The sequence below is a fragment of the Oryzias latipes genome, chromosome 24, assembly GCF_002234675.1.
Source record: "Oryzias latipes chromosome 24, ASM223467v1".
Taxonomy (NCBI): Eukaryota; Metazoa; Chordata; class Actinopteri; order Beloniformes; family Adrianichthyidae; genus Oryzias; species Oryzias latipes.
The window spans coordinates 1,609,094-1,630,760 of record NC_019882.2 but is presented as its reverse complement, the minus strand read 5'-3'; the positions used below and the strand labels follow the sequence as shown (position 1 = coordinate 1,630,760).

At 43.4% G+C, this 21,667-nt stretch overlaps 2 protein-coding genes across 2 annotated transcripts in view; both read right to left on the bottom strand.

Annotated features, from left to right (window-relative positions):
• Positions 1-435: 435 nt before the first annotated feature.
• On the bottom strand, positions 436-5,445 carry slc35d3 (solute carrier family 35 member D3). The gene is made up of 4 exons (XM_004083373.4): positions 4,824-5,445; positions 3,043-3,253; positions 2,233-2,390; positions 436-2,167 (listed from the first exon to the last, which is right to left on the bottom strand). The coding sequence occupies exons 1-4, from the start codon at positions 5,046-5,048 to the stop codon at positions 1,427-1,429; spliced, it is 1,335 nt and encodes a 444-aa protein (XP_004083421.1). The 5' UTR covers positions 5,049-5,445; the 3' UTR covers positions 436-1,426.
• A 2,564-nt stretch (positions 5,446-8,009) lies between these two features.
• Positions 8,010-21,667, bottom strand: part of pex7 (peroxisomal biogenesis factor 7) — a 29,520-nt gene continuing 15,862 nt past the window's right edge. Inside the window, exons 9-10 of the mRNA XM_004083318.4 lie at positions 12,347-12,446; positions 8,010-8,401 (exon numbers count right to left, since the gene is read on the bottom strand). Coding sequence (XP_004083366.1) covers positions 8,303-8,401; positions 12,347-12,446 — 199 coding nt within the window. The 3' untranslated portion in view covers positions 8,010-8,302. The remainder of the gene's footprint in view (positions 8,402-12,346; positions 12,447-21,667) is intronic.

Here is a 21,667-nt window from a genome sequence, read left to right as displayed (position 1 = left end):
GACCCAAACATTGAGGTTTGAACAAGTTGTGGGGAAATTGAATAAATGGAATTTCTGTTTTTTACTTTAACTAAATGTTTGCATTCAGGGCACAGGAGAGAAATGATCATCAAAAAGTCGTTAACGTGTTTTTTTTTTTTTTAATGACCGCTCTGAATGAGCAGAAAGTGGCAGATTTCTGACAGCTCCGCCCACATGTGCAGGCTCCATTCCAGCTGACGGTTGGGAATAATCCTTTGGGGCGTTTGCTCCGCTCTGCAGCCTCCAGACAGACAGACTTGGACTGATGTTATTAGAATGAGCCGCCTGTAGGTGGGAGGGAGGGGGGCGGCGCCGTGACAACCGCAGACAGCAGTGAGCTGATTCATGAAAACGTCCTGATCATCTGGAGACGCCTTTAAGTCTTTCAAAATAAAAGCATCAATAACCATCACAGGCTTTTTAAAAACATTTTATTCAAGTTTGCATTCAATCATCATCATCATCACAGCATGACATCAGATTTCTGACTCACAAGTGGAGAATGGAAGAACAAACAAATGTTTCTATTGTTGTTTTCATTTTTGATTAGAATGAAACCCTTCGGTTCATCAATAAAATCTCAAAAATTGTTGTGATTTTATTTTCACGGAACATCAGAATTAAACTCTGATCGATGCTGAGTGGAATATTTTAGAAAGAAAAAAAGTTTTTGTCCCCACAACCAGCTGGAACCAGGAAATCTGTCCGAATGTGGGAAGAAGATTTATCAATTGCCTCTTTTGGAAAAATCAGTTTTTTTGTTGTTTTTTGTCGTGGATGAAAAGTTTGCAGCAAAATCGACAGATCAAATGTGTAGCAAATGTTTTTTTTTCCTTAACTGTAGGAAAGTAGAGGCCTAGGAAATCCAGTTGTCAACCTCCAGAGCCTCATTCCTGCTCACAGAGTTACAGTCCACCAGTGAAAGGAAAAAGTTCTATCAAGTATTACGAAGCCGTCTCATTTTCCTAAAAATCCGGATTGTTGCTGGAGGTTAAGAACGCGTGACGGTGACCTCCAGCTTTGTGATGAGCATGTTTGAAGAGAACAATTCAAGTTTTTTTTTTTCTGGACACAAACCAACCAAAAGCCGAGCAAACCCAGTTTCTCACATTCCCACAGCCACGGGTGACGAAGCGGATGCTTTCATCCCGATCTGGCTCCTCCCTGTGACTCCAGGCCGCATCATGCTGCGCCGGCGTCCGCGTGGTTTCGCCTAAAAGAACGGGGAGCAGAAATGAGGGGCTCCCTTCCTCCGGGACGCTCCAAGGTCCATAACCTTCAGGCATTGGTTAGGAAATGCGGATGCTACATGTCCAGTCTGTCATAGTCCTCTGGTTTCATTTCCTGAATGTCAAGACCCGATTTCCCGCCACGGCGCCCGCTCAGGTGGCGCCATCCTGGCGCTCTAAGGACTCTCCACCTCCATGTTATCAACCAAAGTTTCCTTCTTGGAGAACTGCAGATTTCTAACGGACCGCCACACTCCAACAAAGCTGTCGCTGACCGGCTGACTCGCCGTGGCGTTCTCCTGATGGATGTGCTCCCGTTGCATCTCCAGAACCTCCTTCTCTGTCATGACCACGGCTTTCAGACCTCCTTCTGGGTCTCCTGGTCCGCCGTTTCTTGTTTGTAATTCTCCGTTGGGAACATGTGGAGCCGCGGCCTCGTTCGCCACACTGCCCTCTGAACCCACTGCAGTTTGTGGTTCTGGTTCAGGACCGGGGCTCAGCCCGTCTCCATCCAGTGGAGGCTTCTCCTTATAAGGCTCACCGGGAGGCGGGGCATCTCCCCCCGCCTTCTCCAGGTCCTCGTACAAGCTCTTCTTCTTGGTCTCAAAGTATTTGACCACGCAGTAGGTGATGGAGCCCACGGTGTTCACCACCACCCCGCCGATGAAGAGCCGGGTCGGAGCCACGTCCTTGAACGCCAGCATGCCAACCGTGATTGTAGCGATGCTTTTGACCACGCCCACAAAGCTGGTGGTGACGGCGGAGTTGATGTAGGTGCAGTGCAGCGTGGTGAAGTTCATGGCGCAGCCGATGAAAATGCAGAGGATGAAGATGACCAGGATTGGAGGATCCTTCCAGCCTTCGTACGACCACATGTTGAAGGCGTCCATGGAGATGACGGAGCACACCAGCAGCACCTGCGGCAGACGGCAGGACGCTCACGGGACTGTTCACTGACAAAAACAAAGGACGGGGATCGTACCGGAGACGCCATGATGGTGATGGCGTACTGCGCAGTCAGGGCTCCGTACTCGCTGTCCAGGCTGGTTTTCTGGATCAGAACCAGATACGCAGCATGAATGATGACCGCCAGAACACCCGTGACGTAACCAAACGGATCCCCCGTCAGGTCCCCGGCACCTGCAGAAACATCAGGAGAAGAACTTTTACTGGAGTCAACAGAAAATGACATTTTTTTCTTTTGACAAATTCAAGTGATGTAGCAGGTAAGTCACCTTTAGAAGTCTTTTTTACAATGTTTTAAATTGCCTTGATTGCAACTCTTGATGCAACCAAGAAAGACTACAGAGAAACAATCCGGTTAATCCGTCAGAGGAATGCCTGGAGGAAATCCGTCAGCTTTCTGGTGTCCTTCAGCATAAAGTCAAGGAGGAAACTGATTCTGCTCATTTATCTAAACAGTCAAAGTCTCAATGTAACCAGACGTTTCTCTAACATCTACCAACCATCCACAACCAGCTTTACAGAAAGCATCAGTTATCTTGTTTGATCGGGTTTACACTTTGGAAAACCACCAAGCAAAACGCCATAACTCTGTTCAGCACAACAGCTTTCAGGTGGGAGGTTAATGATCGGGGCTCATTCCACATCGATCAAACTGGTTATCCTCCTGGTTCAGAGAATTTATGAAAGCTTAACGAGGATTTCATGCAGCCGTGCAAAAGAACAAAGAAAGACTCGGAAGTTGTCATCAAAAGGTTTTAGGAACTCTGCAGAAATCGGCATAGAGACCTGAGCTGTGTGAGTGTGTGTGTGTGTGTGTGTTTGTCACCTGCTAGCACGGCTCCCCCGGTGGTGATGGCCACAGCCGTCACCACCCCCAGAGACGGCAAGCCGTTCCTCAGCACGCACGCGCCAATGCTGAGCGTGACGAGCGGCAGGCAGCGCTTGAACACCACGTACATGGGTAGGCTGAGCCCCCGCAGGGACCACAGGGTGAGGGTGGACTGCAGCGTGGAGAGGATGCACACCGAGGCGAACTCCTGCACGGGGGGAGAAGAGGACGGTTCAGCTGGGATCCTTCTTTCTGTTAGCTTCTCCTTCTAGTAAACCTGACATGTTGGAACTAAAGATCATTGTCTGAAGGAGCTCATTTGAACTTTTGGTTCCTCTGAAATCGCCTAGTTCTGACGTAGAACCCATGATGTCATCAAATCCTTGACTGTGATAGGCTGAAAAGAGAGCTGTTTGTTTCCACATTCACGCGGTGAAATGGATAAATGTGTCTGTTGTGTTGTTTAGAGGAACTTTTTTGCCGATCCTATAAACCTGAAAACATGAAATATAGAATTATTCTCATTTTCCAAATATGTTTAGGGAACTTTTTATTTTTTTATTTCATTGTGCTGCTTCTTGGAGGACTTTCAACAAACTACAGTTAATATTTAGCTGTGCTGGTCACACAGCTGCTCCTGTTCCTGACCAGGAGTCTCCGGTGTAAGTTCAGGGTTTAATGAAGGGATAATCTGAGGATAACTGAGTTCATTTTTGTTACACGATCAAATTCTACACATATTTCTATTTCCTGCCTTGTTTTCTTCATCTCTACATTTTGCTTTTTCTTGACTTGAGAGGAAAGCATCAATGGTTTAATAATTAAGTAAGAGAGGCAGAAATAATATTTTTTCTAGCTTTTCCTCCTTTCATCGTCACAAAAAACAGGTTTGAGTATCGTGTTCTTTTTTTGTAATTGTTTTGTAAGAATGTAATAAAATAAAATGACAATCAAAGGAAAATATAATGAAGAGGTAAAAAAAGATGTTTTTTGTTCTTTTAGAAATAACCCTCATTATGATCCTGCCGCAAACACCTCCTAATGATATCAGGAATTCCTCTCTTCAGTCTTTGATGAAAACATTAAAAAAAAGTGGGGAGGAAACCAAAATACCAGCTTTGCTTTGGTTCTGGATCAATTTAGACACACAACTTATTTAAATATATAAAACTAAACATGAATTTTCCTTTTTTACTCAGAGTAAACTTTGCCAAATGCATTTTTTTCAAGAAGCCGTTTTAAGAAAACAAACTTCCTGGTTGAATGAACTTTAAAATGAAAACCAGAATGGCCAGAAAACAAATAAATTCATATCAAATTAGGTCTTGAATGAGTTCTTACTTTTGTTTTATTATTAGAATATCTGTCAGCAGCTCTGACCATCATCTGTCAGCCAATCAAAGGATCAGACTCTTTAATTTGGTTTATTTGAAGGTGAAAATGCATTTAAAAAACGGAGGTAAGAAAGAAAATTCTTTTCTGCAAACAAATTGTTTAAATATTTTTCATTTTAGTTAAATAAAACGTTGATGGGGACTAAAAACCTCAAAAAACGCGTGGGTAAAGGCACTCCGGTTTGGTGAATCGTTTTTCAAAGAAAAAAACAGATTAAAGGATAAAAGTTTGATTCTGATCTGCGTCGCCGCAGAACCACAGCTGCGTTTGGCTGAAGTACAGAGAAGATGGTGCATTTCTGCTCTTCCTGAGCTCTTCCTGAGCTCTTCCTGAGCTCTTCCTGCGCTCTTCCCGGGGACCCAGCGCGCAGGTTCCCGCCTTACCTTGGAGAGCTGCATGCTGAAGGGGGGGATCTGCACCCTCCCCAGCCTCCTCAGGGTCTCCAGGGTGACGGCGGCGGTGAAGCTGGTCAGGAACTGGATGAGGGTGAGGAAGGTGAAGTGGTAGTTGCTGATGAGGAACTTCAGCAGGATGTTCAAAGAACCGGAGAAGACGCCGTGCGCCACGGCCACCGAGACCCCCAACAAGTGACTCTTCAGGACATCCATGACGGCACTGGCCTGGGCTCCTGGAGGACCGGAGAAGCAAAAGTTCTGGAAGTAACGGTCCGGAGGAGGAGGGGGGGTGCTTCTTTACGCGCCGGTACCGACAGGAAAAGTGTGGGAAAAGGCGGGAAGCGCAGCTGGAAGAAAAGGTCACAGCATCACCGGGGAACGGAAGAGTTCTTCCTCCTCAGATGTTTTTTTCCTCCCGGTAAGGACGGAGATGAGGACCGGAGGAGGAGTGACCGCAGCATCAGCAGCACAGGGGAGGGAGTCCGTCCTTCTCTCTGGAATGACATTTTGCCGCAGCGCCTTTTGCATGAGCATTAGGGGGCGGGACGAGCAGAGTGGGCGTGGCTCTGTCCCCTGGAGGCGGGGCTTTGCCTTTTATATCACCAGATTTCAAACTAGATTTAATAATAATAATAATGGATTGGATTTATCTGCTTTTCCAGACACTCAAAGCGCTAACACTGTGTCCATTATTCACTCCTACTTGGTGATGGTGACTACTGATGTAGCCACAGCTGCCCTGGGGCAGACTGACAGAGGCCTGGCTGCCAGTTTGCCCCTCTGACCATCACCGGGACATTCATGCACATTCACACACCAGTGGAGCCACACTGGAGGCAGGGAGGGTGAGGTGCCCCCCAGCCAACGACAGTTGGCTTGGATGTCCTGCTCACCCGCCTGAGCCACTGCCGCCCGAGATTTAAAACTACATTTCCCATTTGTATTCAAATCCCCATTAATGCAGGATGACCATGTGGGGAACAAACCAAAAAACAGTATCGATTTTTAAAATTCTGCTTTTACGTGAAGCAGAAATCAGAAATTTACTCAAAGGAATTAAAAAGGAAACAAATACAAACTTTTTAGCTGAGCTTTTCTCATCCTGACGGGTTCACAGAGAAAAAGGAAGGCGTCTTAATTCCACTTTCTCTAACATTTCAAAGACAGAAAAATTTTACCTTCAGCTTCTGGAACTTTGTTTTTGTGTTTTTTACAAACTTGACCAACCGGCTTCCTCTCCCAGTCCTGTTTGTCCCAAACCTGAACATAAATTTCAACCTACCAGCCCAGTTTCATATAATCTGGGATTTACAAAAACAAAATATGAAGTTAATAAATAAAAGAGTAATTTCAGGACCTAAACCTGAAATAAAATATTAAACTCGTCCGATCCGCAGGATCATAATTAATCCAAACAGAAGTGTTTGGATTAGTGTTTGTGGAAAAGTCAATGGAACAACCCGAACATGGTTCAAATCCCTCATCCTCTCATCAGGTCCTAAAACATCAAATGTTGTTAATCTGGGTCTGAAAAAACTCCTCTCACCACAAAAATAACCTGCTTTTTCAAACTGTAAATATTCCAAGTTATCCAAAACATCTTTTCATTTTTTAATCTGACTTTTCATGTACAAAAATAGTCAATTATTATATCAGAAACTATTAAGGCTTGAGGAAAATGGATTTACTAACTTGTAGTTAATACATAAAGCAACTTTTACTATTGCTTTATGAAGTAAATTTGAATAATAAAACATTAGTTAACTGCCAACTAATGCAATAAATATTACAGTTATGAATGCATAAAAGTGGCTGTTCATACTTTGTTAACAGATGCCTTATTAGGCATTACCTAACATTAACTAAGGGAGCCTGTTTTTTTTTTTACCAAACTCAGTTCAGTTAGAAGAACACATAATCAGAGGTTGGTGGTTCAAATCCCGATTTTGTGTTTGAAAGCTGCTCTCCATTTCTGATATGTCAGCTGATCTTTGACAGAAGAAGATTTGACACGTGTGTGCAGTGTGAGCTGAGATTCAAACATGTTTAAATGTGGATCATGTTCTTTCAATATCTGAGCACCGTGAAATGCATCAGAACCAAAGCAGGGGGTTACATCTGCAGAAAAACATCCAAACACAAAGACTTTTGTTCAATTCTCAAAATGTGGGATCTCCAAGACAAAAAAGAAGATTTACTGTGAATAAGTTACATTTTTCATGTGTTGCTTTACACGGAAAAAAAGAAAATCTGCAGTCATTTTCCTTTACGCATCCGTTTCCTCTCTCTGGTGGATTTTCTTCCTCGTCAGTCAAAGACAGAGACATCATGCCTCCTAACGGGCGTGAAAATGACTTGGAGAAGATTTTAATTGAAATATTTAATCAGAAAATCAGATTCTAAACCACGAGGGGGGAGGGGGAGGGGGGTGACGACCCTTATGAACCAGCGCGCAAAAGCTTCCAGTTAGAAGAGCAGAAAGAGTTTAGGAAGTCTTTGTCCTGAAAGCTGAAGGTAATAAAGGTTAGAAAGTGTAATCCTTCATTCAGTCTCTGGTTCAGGCTTTTCAGAAATGTCAACCAAACTGACACTTTTGTATTTCTGCTGAGAAACAGATTAGAAAGGCATGAAAATACTGCAGTTGACAGTCCAGCTTGACTTTTGTTTTCTGACTCTTCTGCTGAGTCTGTCTCTGTGTTCCTCTGAAAACGGTTTGGAGTTCAAACCGAGCCGCTGCAGATGTGAGGAGTTTTCAGGTTCCAGCATAGATTTCTGGGCTGATGGAGATGAATTCCTCCTAAAAGCCATTTCCTTCTGGTGTTGAGCTGCAGCCAAAAGCTTGTGAGAGACTTTACTGAGCAAAAAAGGTCCACTAAAGACGTCAGGAATATTTGTTGGGTGTCGAAGCGACCCAAAGCTTTTCTGCACGGTGGGCGTTTCCACCTCAGCGTCTGGCAGAGGCTTTTAGCCACAGCAGCGGATGGGATTCTTACGATGTGGGGTTTAGTGTCTGGCTCAAGGACACGACGACAGTCAAGGGGGGTTGAACCTCCAGCCGCCACACCACAGCCTCAAAAACCCTGAAGGATTGCTGTCAGCAAGCACACCGAAATGCCAGGATGTAGAACTAAAGGTTCTTCGGCTTCTGGTTATGGAAACAAACGGATCCAAAAATACAATCAAAAACACAAAACTTTATTGTTCAATCTCTCAAAACATTACATTCCAGTCTGTTACAGATTATCATTTCAATTAAAAGACTCTAAATATCAAAGGTTAGTTTGAGGTGTCTCCAATGTTGATATACAGAGGAGGAAAAATCCTTTTGGGATTCAGCTCCCAGTCAAAGGGAATCTCTGTGGCGTTCCACCTTGATCCTCTTTTGTGTTGGTTCTCCCCTCCGTTCCTCATGGGAGGTGATGCTCAGAACCTCCTGACGCTCTGCACTAAAGCTCAGCAGCAGCAGCTCAGTCATCGGCCTGCGCTCCCTGAGCTGCAGAGCTTCCAGCCGAGAGGCAGGCGGGAGCATAGATCTTCACCGTCTCGTCCCAGGAACAGTCCACCACCTGCACGCAGGGCGACACGGATCTTAGAAACAGGAAAAACCCTCTGCAAGCCCACAAACAGAAGGTGTGGAGATGAAACGCTCTGCCTTCAGAATCCAAGTCCTTCCAATGATTCCAGTTCTCATGTCTGCAAACGGTTTGATCCTTGCAAAGATTTCAAACCTTGTTTTTAGATTTTTGACCAGGTTTGAAGTTGCTTTAACTCATGTTGGTCTCCTAAGAGAAATAAGTTTTAAAGAGTCTAAATCCTTTTGCTCCATTCTCAGAAAACAGAAACATTTGAGCTAAAAACCTCAAATTTCACTGTAATTTTTGGTTAAAGATTTTATTTTAAGAGTTAGACCGGCAGACATTGTCCTTAATTTGGAAACAAAAATGGAAATTTATGTTCTGAGAATAAGTTTTTAGATTTCTTAAGGACTTATTATGATGGACCAACGTACAAAGATTCTCATGTTGTTCAGATTTTGTTTTAAACTGAGTCACTTCCTCCTATTATAGTTGCTTTCTTTGCTCCTGTAATCAAAGTGAATTACAATTAAACTCATAAAAAATAAAAAAAATACAAATGATTTGCTTAGAAACAGCAGAAAATACTTTTTTTTGGGCTGAAGAAGATTTAAATTGAAGTAATTCTATCTACCAGCTTTTAAAGCGAATTTTTCCCTTTTCCAGTGTTTGTGTGAAACTTCTTGTTTCTACATTTTGATTTCTTATATTTAAATAACGTGCTGCACGAATGGAAACATTTACTTTGTTCTAGTGAATTTCTCTTTTTATCAGTGATTCTGGAACATCTGGAGAAAAGATCCTCATCTTTGATTGATCCTAAGAATATTAAAAACAATAAAAAGTTGATCCAAATGACGGAGATGTGATCCACTCTGAGATCCTGATTAGAATAAAACGATTTCATTTTTTCATTCTTTTCCTGCAGAAAAGACAGCAAAAGCAATAAATCTGCAGCTTTTATTTCAGCTCTGATTTCATTAATTCCTGTTTTCCTATCATCTGCCCTCCTGCTTTGATCATTTTTCTATAATTCTGAACAGAAGCGCAGCCTTTAATCATAATCCTCCTCATGACAGACGATTTGCTTCAGCGTCCAAACGGTTCCTGCCCGTCACCATGGAGACGATCCGTCGTTTCATGGAAACTTTTCAGGCTGAAGGAGCATTTAAAGTCTGCCACAAAAAAAAATCGTTTGTCACATAAAAATGATTTTATCAAACAATCTCCTCAAACGGAGTTTTTTTTCTTTTTAAAGTTGTTCTAAACACGGTTTTCCACTTTTGTCTCGTAAAATACTCCAGGGCTCCTTCCTAGGCACTCTTTCATTCTGTCACCACAAAGCGTTCCTGCCTGTATGTATATTAAAGATGATCTGTTCTATAACATCCATAGTGTGAATTCAAACTAATTTCAAGCCAAAGCCAAAACAAAATTCCTATCCAGATCCCCTGGTCGGCCAACAAAATGTGTTTGTTCTGACGTCAAAAAGTGGAAAAATGTCAGACATCCCAGTATATCAGCTTAAACTTTGACTTTTGTGATGGATTCTTCTCCTGACGTTTAACAGATAAAGAATGTTTTTGTAACAACGCTGAAGAGACGTTTAACACTCTTGGAGATCAGCTGCTGGAAAACTTTAAGAAATGTTGAGAAAAGGTGAAGAAAGTTGACCAGAAACCCAAGAAAATCTGCCGAGACGGTTTAAAGTGTTTCTACTATTTTCCTAAATAGGAGTGATCGTTACATTGATAAAGATTAAGGGGGTTAAAGTGAGCTAACTTTAGCAGTGTGGATGTAAACGTTTGACAAAAACGGGTCAAAAGCAGCTGAGAACAGCTGGGTTTCTGCTTCAGCTGCTCTGAGGCTTTCTGGAAGTCTGTTCCAGAACTGTGGAGCATAGAACGCAGCTTCTCCATGTGTGGTTACGACTCTAGGAACCGACAAAAGACCGGATCCAGATGAGCGGAGAGGTCTGGCGGGTTCATAAATCGTATTGTGGTGTTAAACCATCGAAGCTTTTAGAGCAGTGACAGAATGTTCAAATCTATCCTCTGGTAGACAGACAGACACTTCAGGAATTCTCACAAAACAGAAAAAATGTTCATTTTTCCTTCAGAATTATTTAAAAAACTAAATGTGTTCCAAAAAATTAACAAAGTACAGCTGCAAAAGTATACAGCAGAGATGTTGGTCCCAAGGAAATTCCTAGATTTAAAATGAAATGTAAACATTTATGAGATGAAACGGTACAGAAGCCTCATGAAGACGATTAAATCCATTCTATCATCCCGATAGAAAGTCCTGTTTGACCTTCAGAGAACTCCAGTCAGTCATTGGGAGCCCGCTGTTGGTCCCCTGGACGCTACCAGAGATCCTAACCTGCACCCCCACCCCGCCGTTCCACCATCTCCTCAGAGCATGAGTAAGCGCTGTGCAGTGACTCAGCCCCGCAGAAGAGAAATCCCCTCCTGTAATTAACTTTAAGAGCCACTCGTAACGCCGAGGCTGCCAACACTGCAGCACGGAAAAGGGGATGAAGAGACGGAGACGAAGCCAGAGCTGGATTCAGAAAAAAAACAATGAAAGAGGAAAGTTCAAAACAGCTAGAACGTCTGCGAAGAACGCAGAGCAGAACAAAGTAAGTCATTAAAAGGCTAATAAGCTTCATATTTTATGAGGAGGAACATCACACGGCGGTCAAGCATGTCACGTTCATGTTATCAGAGTTCAGCAGCCAACAGCAGAGTTCTGTTCCTGTCAGTTACTCAGGTCAAAGGAAGGCTTTGGAAGCAACAAAAACACCTTCATACGACTTTTATTATGTTAATGAAGAACAGAAACATGAAAATCCATGTCTGGTGTTTATCACTAAAGTGGTTTCAACTTTCCTCACCGTGAACTTTGTGCTTGAGGAACCGGAGGCAGTTCTCAGAGACTCTGCAGTCTTTTCCTGGAGATTATTGTCGACCTAATGCTATCAGATGACCGACACCCACTTAATAAATGATCAGTTTATTTTATATTTACCAATAAAACTTAAGGTTTTTGTTCTAAACATTTGAAGTCAACACTCCAAGAACTTTAGGCTGATGCCACGTTCACACCGGGCACGTGTTGCGTGTTGAAGAACGCGCTAAACGCCTATGGTTGAACACGCTTTTAGCATACGGTGTTCACACTGAACTGTCGCTACCCGATACGAGTTCTTGTACCTGCAGTTGGAAGACGTTTGGTGAGAAATGTCAAAGCGGTGCAAATCTGGTGAATCCTGCTTTAGGCTTTTCACATTATTCCGATGGATGACAGACTTGGGGTCACAGAATTCCCGCCGCGCACAAACCGCAATTATTAGTTTCTCCTTCATGATCAATTTTCAAACGTTTGGCAAGTTTCGTTAATTAAAAAGGACACTGTCCGTACGTCACTACCGGATCCAAGTCCCTGACTGATCAAAGTTCCACTGGTTTAACTTTTGATGCGTGTTCATTGGCAGCGCGTCTTGTATGTAGAGTCCGAGGACAGTCGTGTAAACTTGCATAGAGAAAACGACTGTGATACACGAGACTTGAGTAGCAGCTCAGGTTTTGTGTATCGCGACTCAAGAGCCACGAGACCTGAGTCCCGGCTCACTAGACTTGAGTCACAATATACAAGACTTGAGTTGCGGCTCACCAACGTGAGTCACAGGAAGTAGGCCGGAGCTGTTTACAGCGCCACCCCCCACTGCTAATTTGCCCCGAGTCTGCCGGACCAAGGACTGCAACCAAAACACATAAACATTAACTCTTCAATACTCTAATAAATAAAGTTTAAGATTCCTAAACAATGTATGAAAAAAAGGTTTTGATTTTTTATTTATTTCCTCACAGACAGATTAAGAGATACATGTATGTGAAACAGATGCAAACCGTTTACTAAAGATAAGTGTGGTACCTGGTTGGGAATATGCAGATTAAAATCTAATCCACAGACAAACTCAGAGTGATGCTCCACAGTGTCCAGAAGAGGAGGATTCATGCCGAAGTCCCAGAACCTGTAAGCAGAACACGCATGCTGAACTCACAAAGCAAACAAAGGACAGATTTATATCACTGTGATTTGTTTAAAGAAATTCTAATGAAATGAGTTATATTTATAATATAACATAAGATAATATAATCAATGGACATGTTCTGTTATCACTGTACAATAAAAGTTTTTTCAGCATTTTATGATTAAATAAATATCAATATTCATCACAATAATTGTTTTTGGCCTCCTATAGACAAAAATGACATGATTTCTGAATTCTCCTTTTAATTAATCCTAGAAAAACAAAAGTACATTTGTGATTTTGTCAGGTCAACAGTATCAAACGGTCTGTTCTAAATCAGGATTTAAAGTGTTCTTCTTTCCCTGTGACAAACGTAAATGATTACAGGCCGACCGCCTCTGGCTTTGCCTTAGAGTTATGCAGCACTTCAGCCTAATGAAATCATTCAGGCCAGGACCCCAGCGGTTCTCCACCAACCTGAGGTTTGCCTAAGAGGCCCATGGCAGGAGCCTCGCACCGCCCCCTTCCTGCAGGTTCTGTTGTTCTGACAACTTTTAGCACTCGTCCAAACTTCTTCTTCTCTTCCAACAAATTCAGAGTCAAAAACACCACTTTCAGGTGGCATACAGAAAGGATGGGAGCCATTTTTAAAAATGACTCCAAGAAGGAAAAGGAAACCGATAAAACGCCGTCTGCAGGTCTGGAGCTGCAGCAGCCAATCAGGCTAATTGAAAGACTATTCCGTTTTGTGTGTTTGTACAGCGTGTGGGTTTTTGTGCAGTGTGTTTGTCCAGTTTGTGTTAAAGGGAGAATGAGAAACCTGACGCAGCAAACACTGCCTTTAGATTCATCCACTTTCCAAATATAATTAAATCATTTTCAGGGGAACTGCAGTCCTCATTGGGCTCCATTAGGCTGGTATTAATATGGGAGCAAACACACACAGACACACAGGAGCAGTGACTCATGGGCATCTGGGGACACAGAGATATTATGCTGAGTGACTGTGACTGAGTGTAAATCGCTGCTGTCACTCCCATGAATCTTTATCTTTGTGTGGTTGAGTCTCAGTGAGATATGCTTTATCACTAAAACATGAAGAGATTTCCATTTTTTTCTGTTTTATTCAAATAGCCCAATACTACAACAACAGTGGTCTAAATGGGCTTCATGACGGTAATTGTATAAGAACATGAAGTCAGTCATAAAATACAACTGATAATTGCTAAACCAAAATAAACTGGACATTCCTGCCCTTAGACCCTCCTTCTTGGTAAGGAAAAACTTTTAAAAACTGGATTCCAGAAAAAAAGGAAGAAACCTCAGGGATGTCATTATGAAGGAGGGATCCTCCCCCAGGATGGACAGGCGATGTACCAGAACTCTTAGAGAGAATTAGCTTATCTAACTCTACAACTACATGTTTAAATAGTGCAGCAGGCGAGCTTCATCCAGATGGAGTCGGGGGACAGCTGGAGGCGCCAGACGAGCCAGAGGCGAGGTACACAGTCAGGTTTAGGAGCAGAGACGAGCCAGAGGTCCACAGTCAGGTTTAGGAGCAGAGATGAGCCAGAGGTCCACAGTCAGGTTTAGGAGCAGAGACGAACCAGAGGTCCACAGTCAGGTTTAGGAGCAGAGACGAACCAGAGGTCCACAGTCAGGTTTAGGAGCAGAGACGAGCCAGAGGTCCACAGTCAGGTTTAGGAGCAGAGACGAGCCAGAGGTCCACAGTCAGGTTTAGGAGCAGAGACGAGCCAGAGGTCCACAGTCAGGTTTAAGAGCAGAGACGAGCCAGAGGTCCACAGTCAGGTTTAGGAGCAGAGACGAGCCAGAGGTCCACAGTCAGGTTTAGGAGCAGAGACGAACCAGAGGTACACAGTCAGGTTTAGGAGCAGAGACGAGCCAGAGGTCCACAGTCAGGTTTAGGAGCAGAGATGAGCCAGAGGTCCACAGTCAGGTTTAGGAGCAGAGACGAACCAGAGGTCCACAGTCAGGTTTAGGAGCAGAGACGAGCCAGAGGTCCACAGTCAGGTTTAGGAGCAGAGACGAGCCAGAGGTCCACAGTCAGGTTTAAGAGCAGAGACGAGCCAGAGGTCCACAGTCAGGTTTAGGAGCAGAGACGAGCCAGAGGTCCACAGTCAGGTTTAGGAGCAGAGACGAACCAGAGGTCCACAGTCAGGTTTAGGAGCAGAGACGAGCCAGAGGTCCACAGTCAGGTTTAGGAGCAGAGACGAACCAGAGGTCCACAGTCAGGTTTAGGAGCAGAGACGAGCCAGAGGTCCACAGTCAGGTTTAGGAGCAGAGACGAGCCAGAGGTCCACAGTCAGGTTTAGGAGCAGAGACGAACCAGAGGTCCACAGTCAAGTTTAGGAGCAGAGACGAGCCTGAGGTCCACAGTCAGGTTTAGGAGCAGAGACGAACCAGAGGTCCACAGTCAGGTTTAGGAGCAGAGACGAACCAGAGGTCCACAGTCAAGTTTAGGAGCAGAGACGAGCCTGAGGTCCACAGTCAAGTTTAGGAGCAGAGACGAGCCAGAGGTCCACAGTCAGGTTTAGGAGCAGAGACGAGCCAGAGGTCCACAGTCAGGTTTAGGAGCAGAGACGAGCCAGAGGTCCACAGTCAGGTTTAGGAGCAGAGATGAGCCAGAGGTCCACAGTCAGGTTTAGGAGCAGAGACGAACCAGAGGTCCACAGTCAGGTTTAGGAGCAGAGACGAGCCAGAGGTCCACAGTCAGGTTTAGGAGCAGAGACGAGCCAGAGGTCCACAGTCAGGTTTAAGAGCAGAGACGAGCCAGAGGTCCACAGTCAGGTTTAGGAGCAGAGACGAGCCAGAGGTCCACAGTCAGGTTTAGGAGCAGAGACGAACCAGAGGTCCACAGTCAGGTTTAGGAGCAGAGACGAGCCAGAGGTCCACAGTCAGGTTTAGGAGCAGAGACGAACCAGAGGTCCACAGTCAGGTTTAGGAGCAGAGACGAGCCAGAGGTCCACAGTCAGGTTTAGGAGCAGAGACGAGCCAGAGGTCCACAGTCAGGTTTAGGAGCAGAGACGAACCAGAGGTCCACAGTCAAGTTTAGGAGCAGAGACGAGCCTGAGGTCCACAGTCAGGTTTAGGAGCAGAGACGAACCAGAGGTCCACAGTCAGGTTTAGGAGCAGAGACGAACCAGAGGTCCACAGTCAAGTTTAGGAGCAGAGACGAGCCTGAGGTCCACAGTCAAGTTTAGGAGCAGAGACGAGCCAGAGGTCCACAGTCAGGTTTAGGAGCAGAGACGAGCCAGAGGTCCACAGTCAGGTTTAGGAGCAGAGACGAGCCAGAGGTCCACAGTCAGGTTTAGGAGCAGAGACGAGCCAGAGGTCCACAGTCAGGTTTAGGAGCAGAGACGAGCCAGAGGTCCACAGTCAGGTTTAGGAGCAGAGACGAGCCAGAGGTCCACAGTCAGGTTTAGGAGCAGAGACGAACCAGAGGTCCACAGTCAGGTTTAGGAGCAGAGACGAGCCAGAGGTCCACAGTCAGGTTTAGGAGCAGAGACGAGCCAGAGGTCCACAGTCAGGTTTAGGAGCAGAGACGAGCCAGAGGTCCACAGTCAGGTTTAGGAGCAGAGACGAACCAGAGGTCCACAGTCAGGTTTAGGAGCAGAGACGAGCCAGAGGTCCACAGTCAGGTTTAGGAGCAGAGACGAACCAGAGGTCCACAGTCAGGTTTAGGAGCAGAGACGAACCAGAGGTCCACAGTCAGGTTTAGGAGCAGAGACGAGCCAGAGGTCCACAGTCAGGTTTAGGAGCAGAGACGAGCCAGAAGTCCACAGTCAGGTTTAGGAGCAGAGACGAGCCAGAGGTCCACAGTCAGGTTTAGGAGCAGAGACGAGCCAGAGGTCCACAGTCAGGTTTAGGAGCAGAGACGAACCAGAGGTCCACAGTCAGGTTTAGGAGCAGAGATGAGCCAGAGGTCCACACTACGTACATTATGTATACATATGAGATTATGGTCTTTCGCACAAATGCGTGAATATACATAATTACTTTCTTGCGTTCGTCATTTGTTGATTGGTACAGATGTCTGTCGAGGGTTTCGGCTAACGGATCGTGAAGTCTGAACTGCATTAACCCTTGTGCTATCCTATGTGCTATCCACCCTTACATTGAGGTGTTCTCCCTACCATGACAAAGGTGGATAAAGGTGGAAAGATTTCATGTAATCCATGGACACCAGTGAAGATCACAAATCATTGAAGAAAAAAGGTTCAGAGCACTGTCTAGTGGGTCTAGATGACCCACCTCCCAACATTAAAGTGCCTAGGATAGCACAAGGGTTACAAAGTCCATCCAGGGCAATCTATCCTTTCAGGGGTTAGCGAGTAGAGAGTTAACTCTGATGTAGACACGCTCATCCAAATAAACAAATATTTTAAACATACAATACAAAAGCCCCACTGTGTTGGTTTAATGAGTTAAAAAAAAATTATTCTCTGTCAGATCTAGAGCAGTTCGGATCATCACAGAAACTCAGCTGAACACCAAAACTAAAACAGATGCTACCAGAACTATTCCAGACTAACCCTAAAGGATTATCCATAGAACAAACGTAGAAAATCTCCTGATTCAGACACATCATCAACATTCAAAACGTGGAACGAACTTTAAAAGTTTGAAAAAACTGTTTTTGTGTGTGTACTTAGATTTTAATCCAAAATATTTCATAAATTAAGCAGCTTCTTTTTGATTTCATCTGGATTTTTTTATGACCTTGATGGTCGTGAATGAAATGACTCGGCAAAAACATTTTTATCATTTAACTTTAGATCAATGTCTGTTGTTATAAATGGCTCTAAACTTGTGCTTTTAGTACGTCAGGAACCATAACCCTTTTGGATCAAAGCTCTTCCCCTTCGCCTTTGTTCCTGTCAACGATGAAGCAGGTGCAGAAAGTAAACGCAGGAACGTTTCAGGATCAGAGTCATGTGTGATTCAGACAATAATACCTGCAGATGACGTGGACATCCGCATGTATATACAATACCAGATGACACTGCCAGCTAGAAAAAGGCAGCATGCTGTTTATACAAATGAGTCTTCACCGTATCTTTTGTCTGCATTTTCCACGTGAAGTAATTATCCGGCCCCCTTTTGTGTTTCACTGAGTGGAACCATCCAGTCAACTGTCAGCTTTGTGAAATCGTCATAAAAGGGGAAAAAAAGAAGAGGATTCAAAAAAGACTGGAAACAAAACCTGACAGAACGAGAAGACGAAAAAGAGGCGTTCAGGAGAATCAGGGACAAATGAGACCAGAGTGATGAACTCGTGACAAACACACGTTTCTAATTCAAACAGGAAAACTACGCTAATGGAAGAACACCATATCTAAAGCAAACACGCGAAACAAAATGAGGAAAATATGAATCCTGGATTTAAAGCAAGTTTTATCTGCTGTAAACAAACTTCATTTGAGATTTTTATGATCTTTACAGAATGATGAACTTTATCACATTGTAGTTGTTTAAAGACATCATTTCATTCTGAGGCTGAGCGTCTCTGCTGAACCACTAAAAGCTTCACATTTATTTTTATTCAACCAGATTCATTTTAATAAAACCTGTTTTTTAATTCATGAAAAAAATGGTTTTACAAAACTGATCATTTAAACGGAACCAAAAAATAAAAATAAAAAAACAAACAGGTTTCAAAAAAGTAAAATTCATAGAATAAATCTACATTCGAACTCTGGCTTCCTGCAACAGTGTAAGCAGTGCTTCATTGGCGGTCGGCTCTAAATATTCGTTAGTGTGACCCTTTGATGGATTAGTCAACTGTCCAGGGATAGGCTCCAGCAACCATGCTCACTCTGAACAAGACCACGCAGAATCACACACTGTGAGCCAGTGATCAGTGTGTAAAGCTACATTCACACCAGGCATGTGTTCTTGAATCTGTACACAGAATGTCAGTTTAGCCCATGGTGTTCACACTGGACAAGCAGGGAAGGGCTTCCCCTTCTTATTTTTCTTTTTCTACCGTTTCTTAGGGCATGTCTGCCGCCTACAGTTGGAAGAGGCTAAGTACGAAATGTTGAAGCGTTTTAATTTTGCTCCAGGCTTTTACTTCCACAGCTCTATTCCGATAAATGAAAAACTTGGTGTCGTAGAATTCCAGCCAAATACAAACAGCAATTTTTAATTTATTCTCTATCATCAATTTTCAAAGGGTTGTCACTTCTGTGAACTAAAATATGTCACCCTACCAGATCTGAGTCGCCGATAAGTCACAGATCGACCTGGTTTAAGGTTCAGTGGCCGAGCGTTTTGTACGTAGAGCCCAAAAAACGGTTGCAGAAACCAACGCTTGAGGGCGAGAGTTTTGAATGCAGACACTCAAAACTCGCATTAATGCAGGTTTACATAGACTTTGCATTGGAAGTGGTTGCTTCCACAGATGTTGCCAAGGGCGGTGTGAACGTAGCTTTGGTGTAAAACAAAAAACAAAATGTTTTTGCAGTTTATAAAGAAGCTTCTTAGGAAAAAGTATCATCAATGAACCTTCTTAAAGCTGTTTGAATTGGAGGTCAACCATCAGTTGAGCACGCCATCAAGCAAAATATGCTGATTAAAAACCTAATTTTTGTTCGTGCAGGTAAATGAAATTCTTTTAAGTGGTATATGTGCTTGGTTGAATGGTCTCATAAGAATGATGCACATTACACAAAACTAGACAAACAGCTAAAAAAAATGCCATAAAGTCCTGCCACTAAAAACAAAGTGACGTGGTACGTAACGTTTGAGCAGACCGGGGGAGAAAGACATGTAGATCAGCGCAAACGGTGTAAAGACGTGCATCTCCTGTTAATGAGGTTATTAGAGCCTCCAGCAGTCGCTGCAGATCAATGCTTCCAGCGTTTACATGTGAAGGATCCCCCCAAAGCCCACACATCTCCAGCTGGAGCTGTGAACGGACAATTATCTACCTGTCTTTGGATATGTCAGTCAAAAACAAACAGTGCAGTCACAGAAACACACACTGTGTGCTTCACTTGTATTCCCTTTCTGTGATTTAATTAGATAACATCAGCAGAAATAAACCCGTTATCAAAACAACCATGAATTTAAGCTTATCTAACAAGCGCAGACTGTGACAGTTACTGTTACAAGACCCTGAGACTTCTTTCTCCAACAGTGATGTTGAAGCTCAAAGGCACTTTGTCTGCAGCAAAGTCACACAAACGGCTTTATTACAAACATTAAGATGAGAATTCATAGTAAAGGTTTTTAAGGCTGTGATCAGAGGTGAAGTCTGGGGAGGGAACACATGGATGACATAACCACCACAGGTCCGTGCACCGGAAGATGTTTACTTTATATTTACAGTGAACCAGGATGAAGGTTAAGCCACAAACATCCAGAAGCATCTTTATATTTTGTCATACTCATCAGACTGGTTTACCTCGATAATAGTTAGTGGTAACTAGCAGTTACCACTCAGTTGAGGTACTCAGTGACAACTCTAACTCAGAATCCAGTGTGCCTAAGGTTCATTAATGGGTTATTTGCAAGAAAACCCAAACATGGTTCTGTGCCAATGCAGACAGACTATCCAAAACAATTTAAATGTAAGTAAGTCACAGAGGTTAAAGTGATGCAACTGCTGCGCTTCTTGAGTAAAAACAAAAACAAAATGCACTAAGCTGTTGAAGCTCGAATCCCAAAAAGCCCAGAAATATCAGTAAATCAATAGGAGGTCTAGCAGTTCTTACCGGTTCTCTTCTATGTGTCATTATTTGTCACATCAGAGTTTTTCTTTTTCAGGTAAGGGCGACCACAGACTAACTATGGCGGAACTACATGACCTTTCCAGATGGTTTAGTCCATTCCAGAGCGCAGTGTGAATACATACTAAACCAGATCAATGCCGAATGGTTCAAGGATCTTAAATCCATCAGGACTTGGTGCTCGTTGTACATGAGATCGTCAATAACTGGAAGACATTGGGCACAGACTTCCATGGAGTTTAACCCCTAAAGGTTTATGTTCAGGATATTAAACTAATGGAAAACAATTTCATTTTCCTTTAAAGCTGGTCATTCATCCTAAACGGTACCTCGATTAAAATGTAGACGTAGGCATGAACTCAAGTCATTAGTTTGCACCTTTTGTTTTCAGCCTGCAGGTTTTTCCTCAACAGCATAATGTTTGGTTAGATTCTTCCTCTAGTCCAGGTTAATAAAGCCCCTTAAAGCCGTCAATCTCCTTTAAGCGGAACAACACTAGAACCAGTAAACTGTCGCTGTTGGAGAAACTTCAATGAATGATGATGAACTCATCATTTTATGATTCCTTTCCAAATGGTTTCCATATTTCTCTTTTAGCCTAAAGCTTCTTTGAGGTTTAAAAATACGGTACAGAGTCCATACTAAGACAAATAAAGGTGTGTGTGTGTGTGTGTGTGTGGGAGGCAGACCCTAATGAAATGAATAGTCAGCGCTGAGTAATTGAGCTAATGATAGCGTGGATCAATAAAACATTAAACACAGGCTTTGACCAACAGCCAGGTTGGACCAGATTCATCCCCCGTCTCTCCTCAGAGTTACGTCCGTCCTTCTGTCTTTCACCTCAGAGGAAAAACTTGCATTTTAACCCACTACGATTCTGCTTGAAACTGATTTAGGGTTAAATCCGGCTTTGGTGGACTACAGTCTGACAAAAAAAAAAGCCTAAAACGCTGCCATAACTAATGCATCCGCCTCAATGGCTGTGCAAACACAGAGCCAGTTTCAAGTGCACACAATATACCACAAGTAATTAAGGTGCTTTATTACTGAGGCCACACAAAAGGCCTCGGTTAGAGTTAGAATGATGTTTACAGGACGGAAACATATGAGAAGGTGCCCTCATTTGTTCAAAATCAAAGAAAGATATACTAGAATATATAATTCCATCATGTTTGAGCAGAGTTGAGATTTTTGAATGATCCTTTTTTCTTCCATCAGAGGCAGAGAAGAAGAAAATTAGAGTTAAAAATACAAAGTCTTCCAAGACGCCAGTCTACCTTGAAATTACAGATTTTCTTAAAATGTCCCTGCAGCTCAATAAAAGAAAAGCCCATTTTGTGTTTGATCACTCGATTGCATATATATCCTTATTTTTTCTGCAATGAGGACAGAAGATATTATACTTTGGTTTAATGGTAATTGGAATGGAGCAGATATGAAAACCTCTCTTTCCAACTTTAAAAAGCG

What these genes read in the sequence shown, in the direction of transcription:
- slc35d3 (XM_004083373.4), bottom strand. Translation starts at nt 5,048, where the DNA reads ATGGATGTCCTGAAGAGTCACTTGTTGGGGGTCTCGGTGGCCGTGGCG. An exon ending in CGGGGGAGCCGTGCTAGCAG is followed by an intron (nt 2,391 to 3,042) that starts GTGACAAACACA and finishes ATGTTTCTGCAG; the next exon opens with GTGCCGGGGACCTGACGGGG. An exon ending in TCACCATCATGGCGTCTCCG is followed by an intron (nt 2,168 to 2,232) that starts GTACGATCCCCG and finishes CGTCTGCCGCAG; the next exon opens with GTGCTGCTGGTGTGCTCCGT.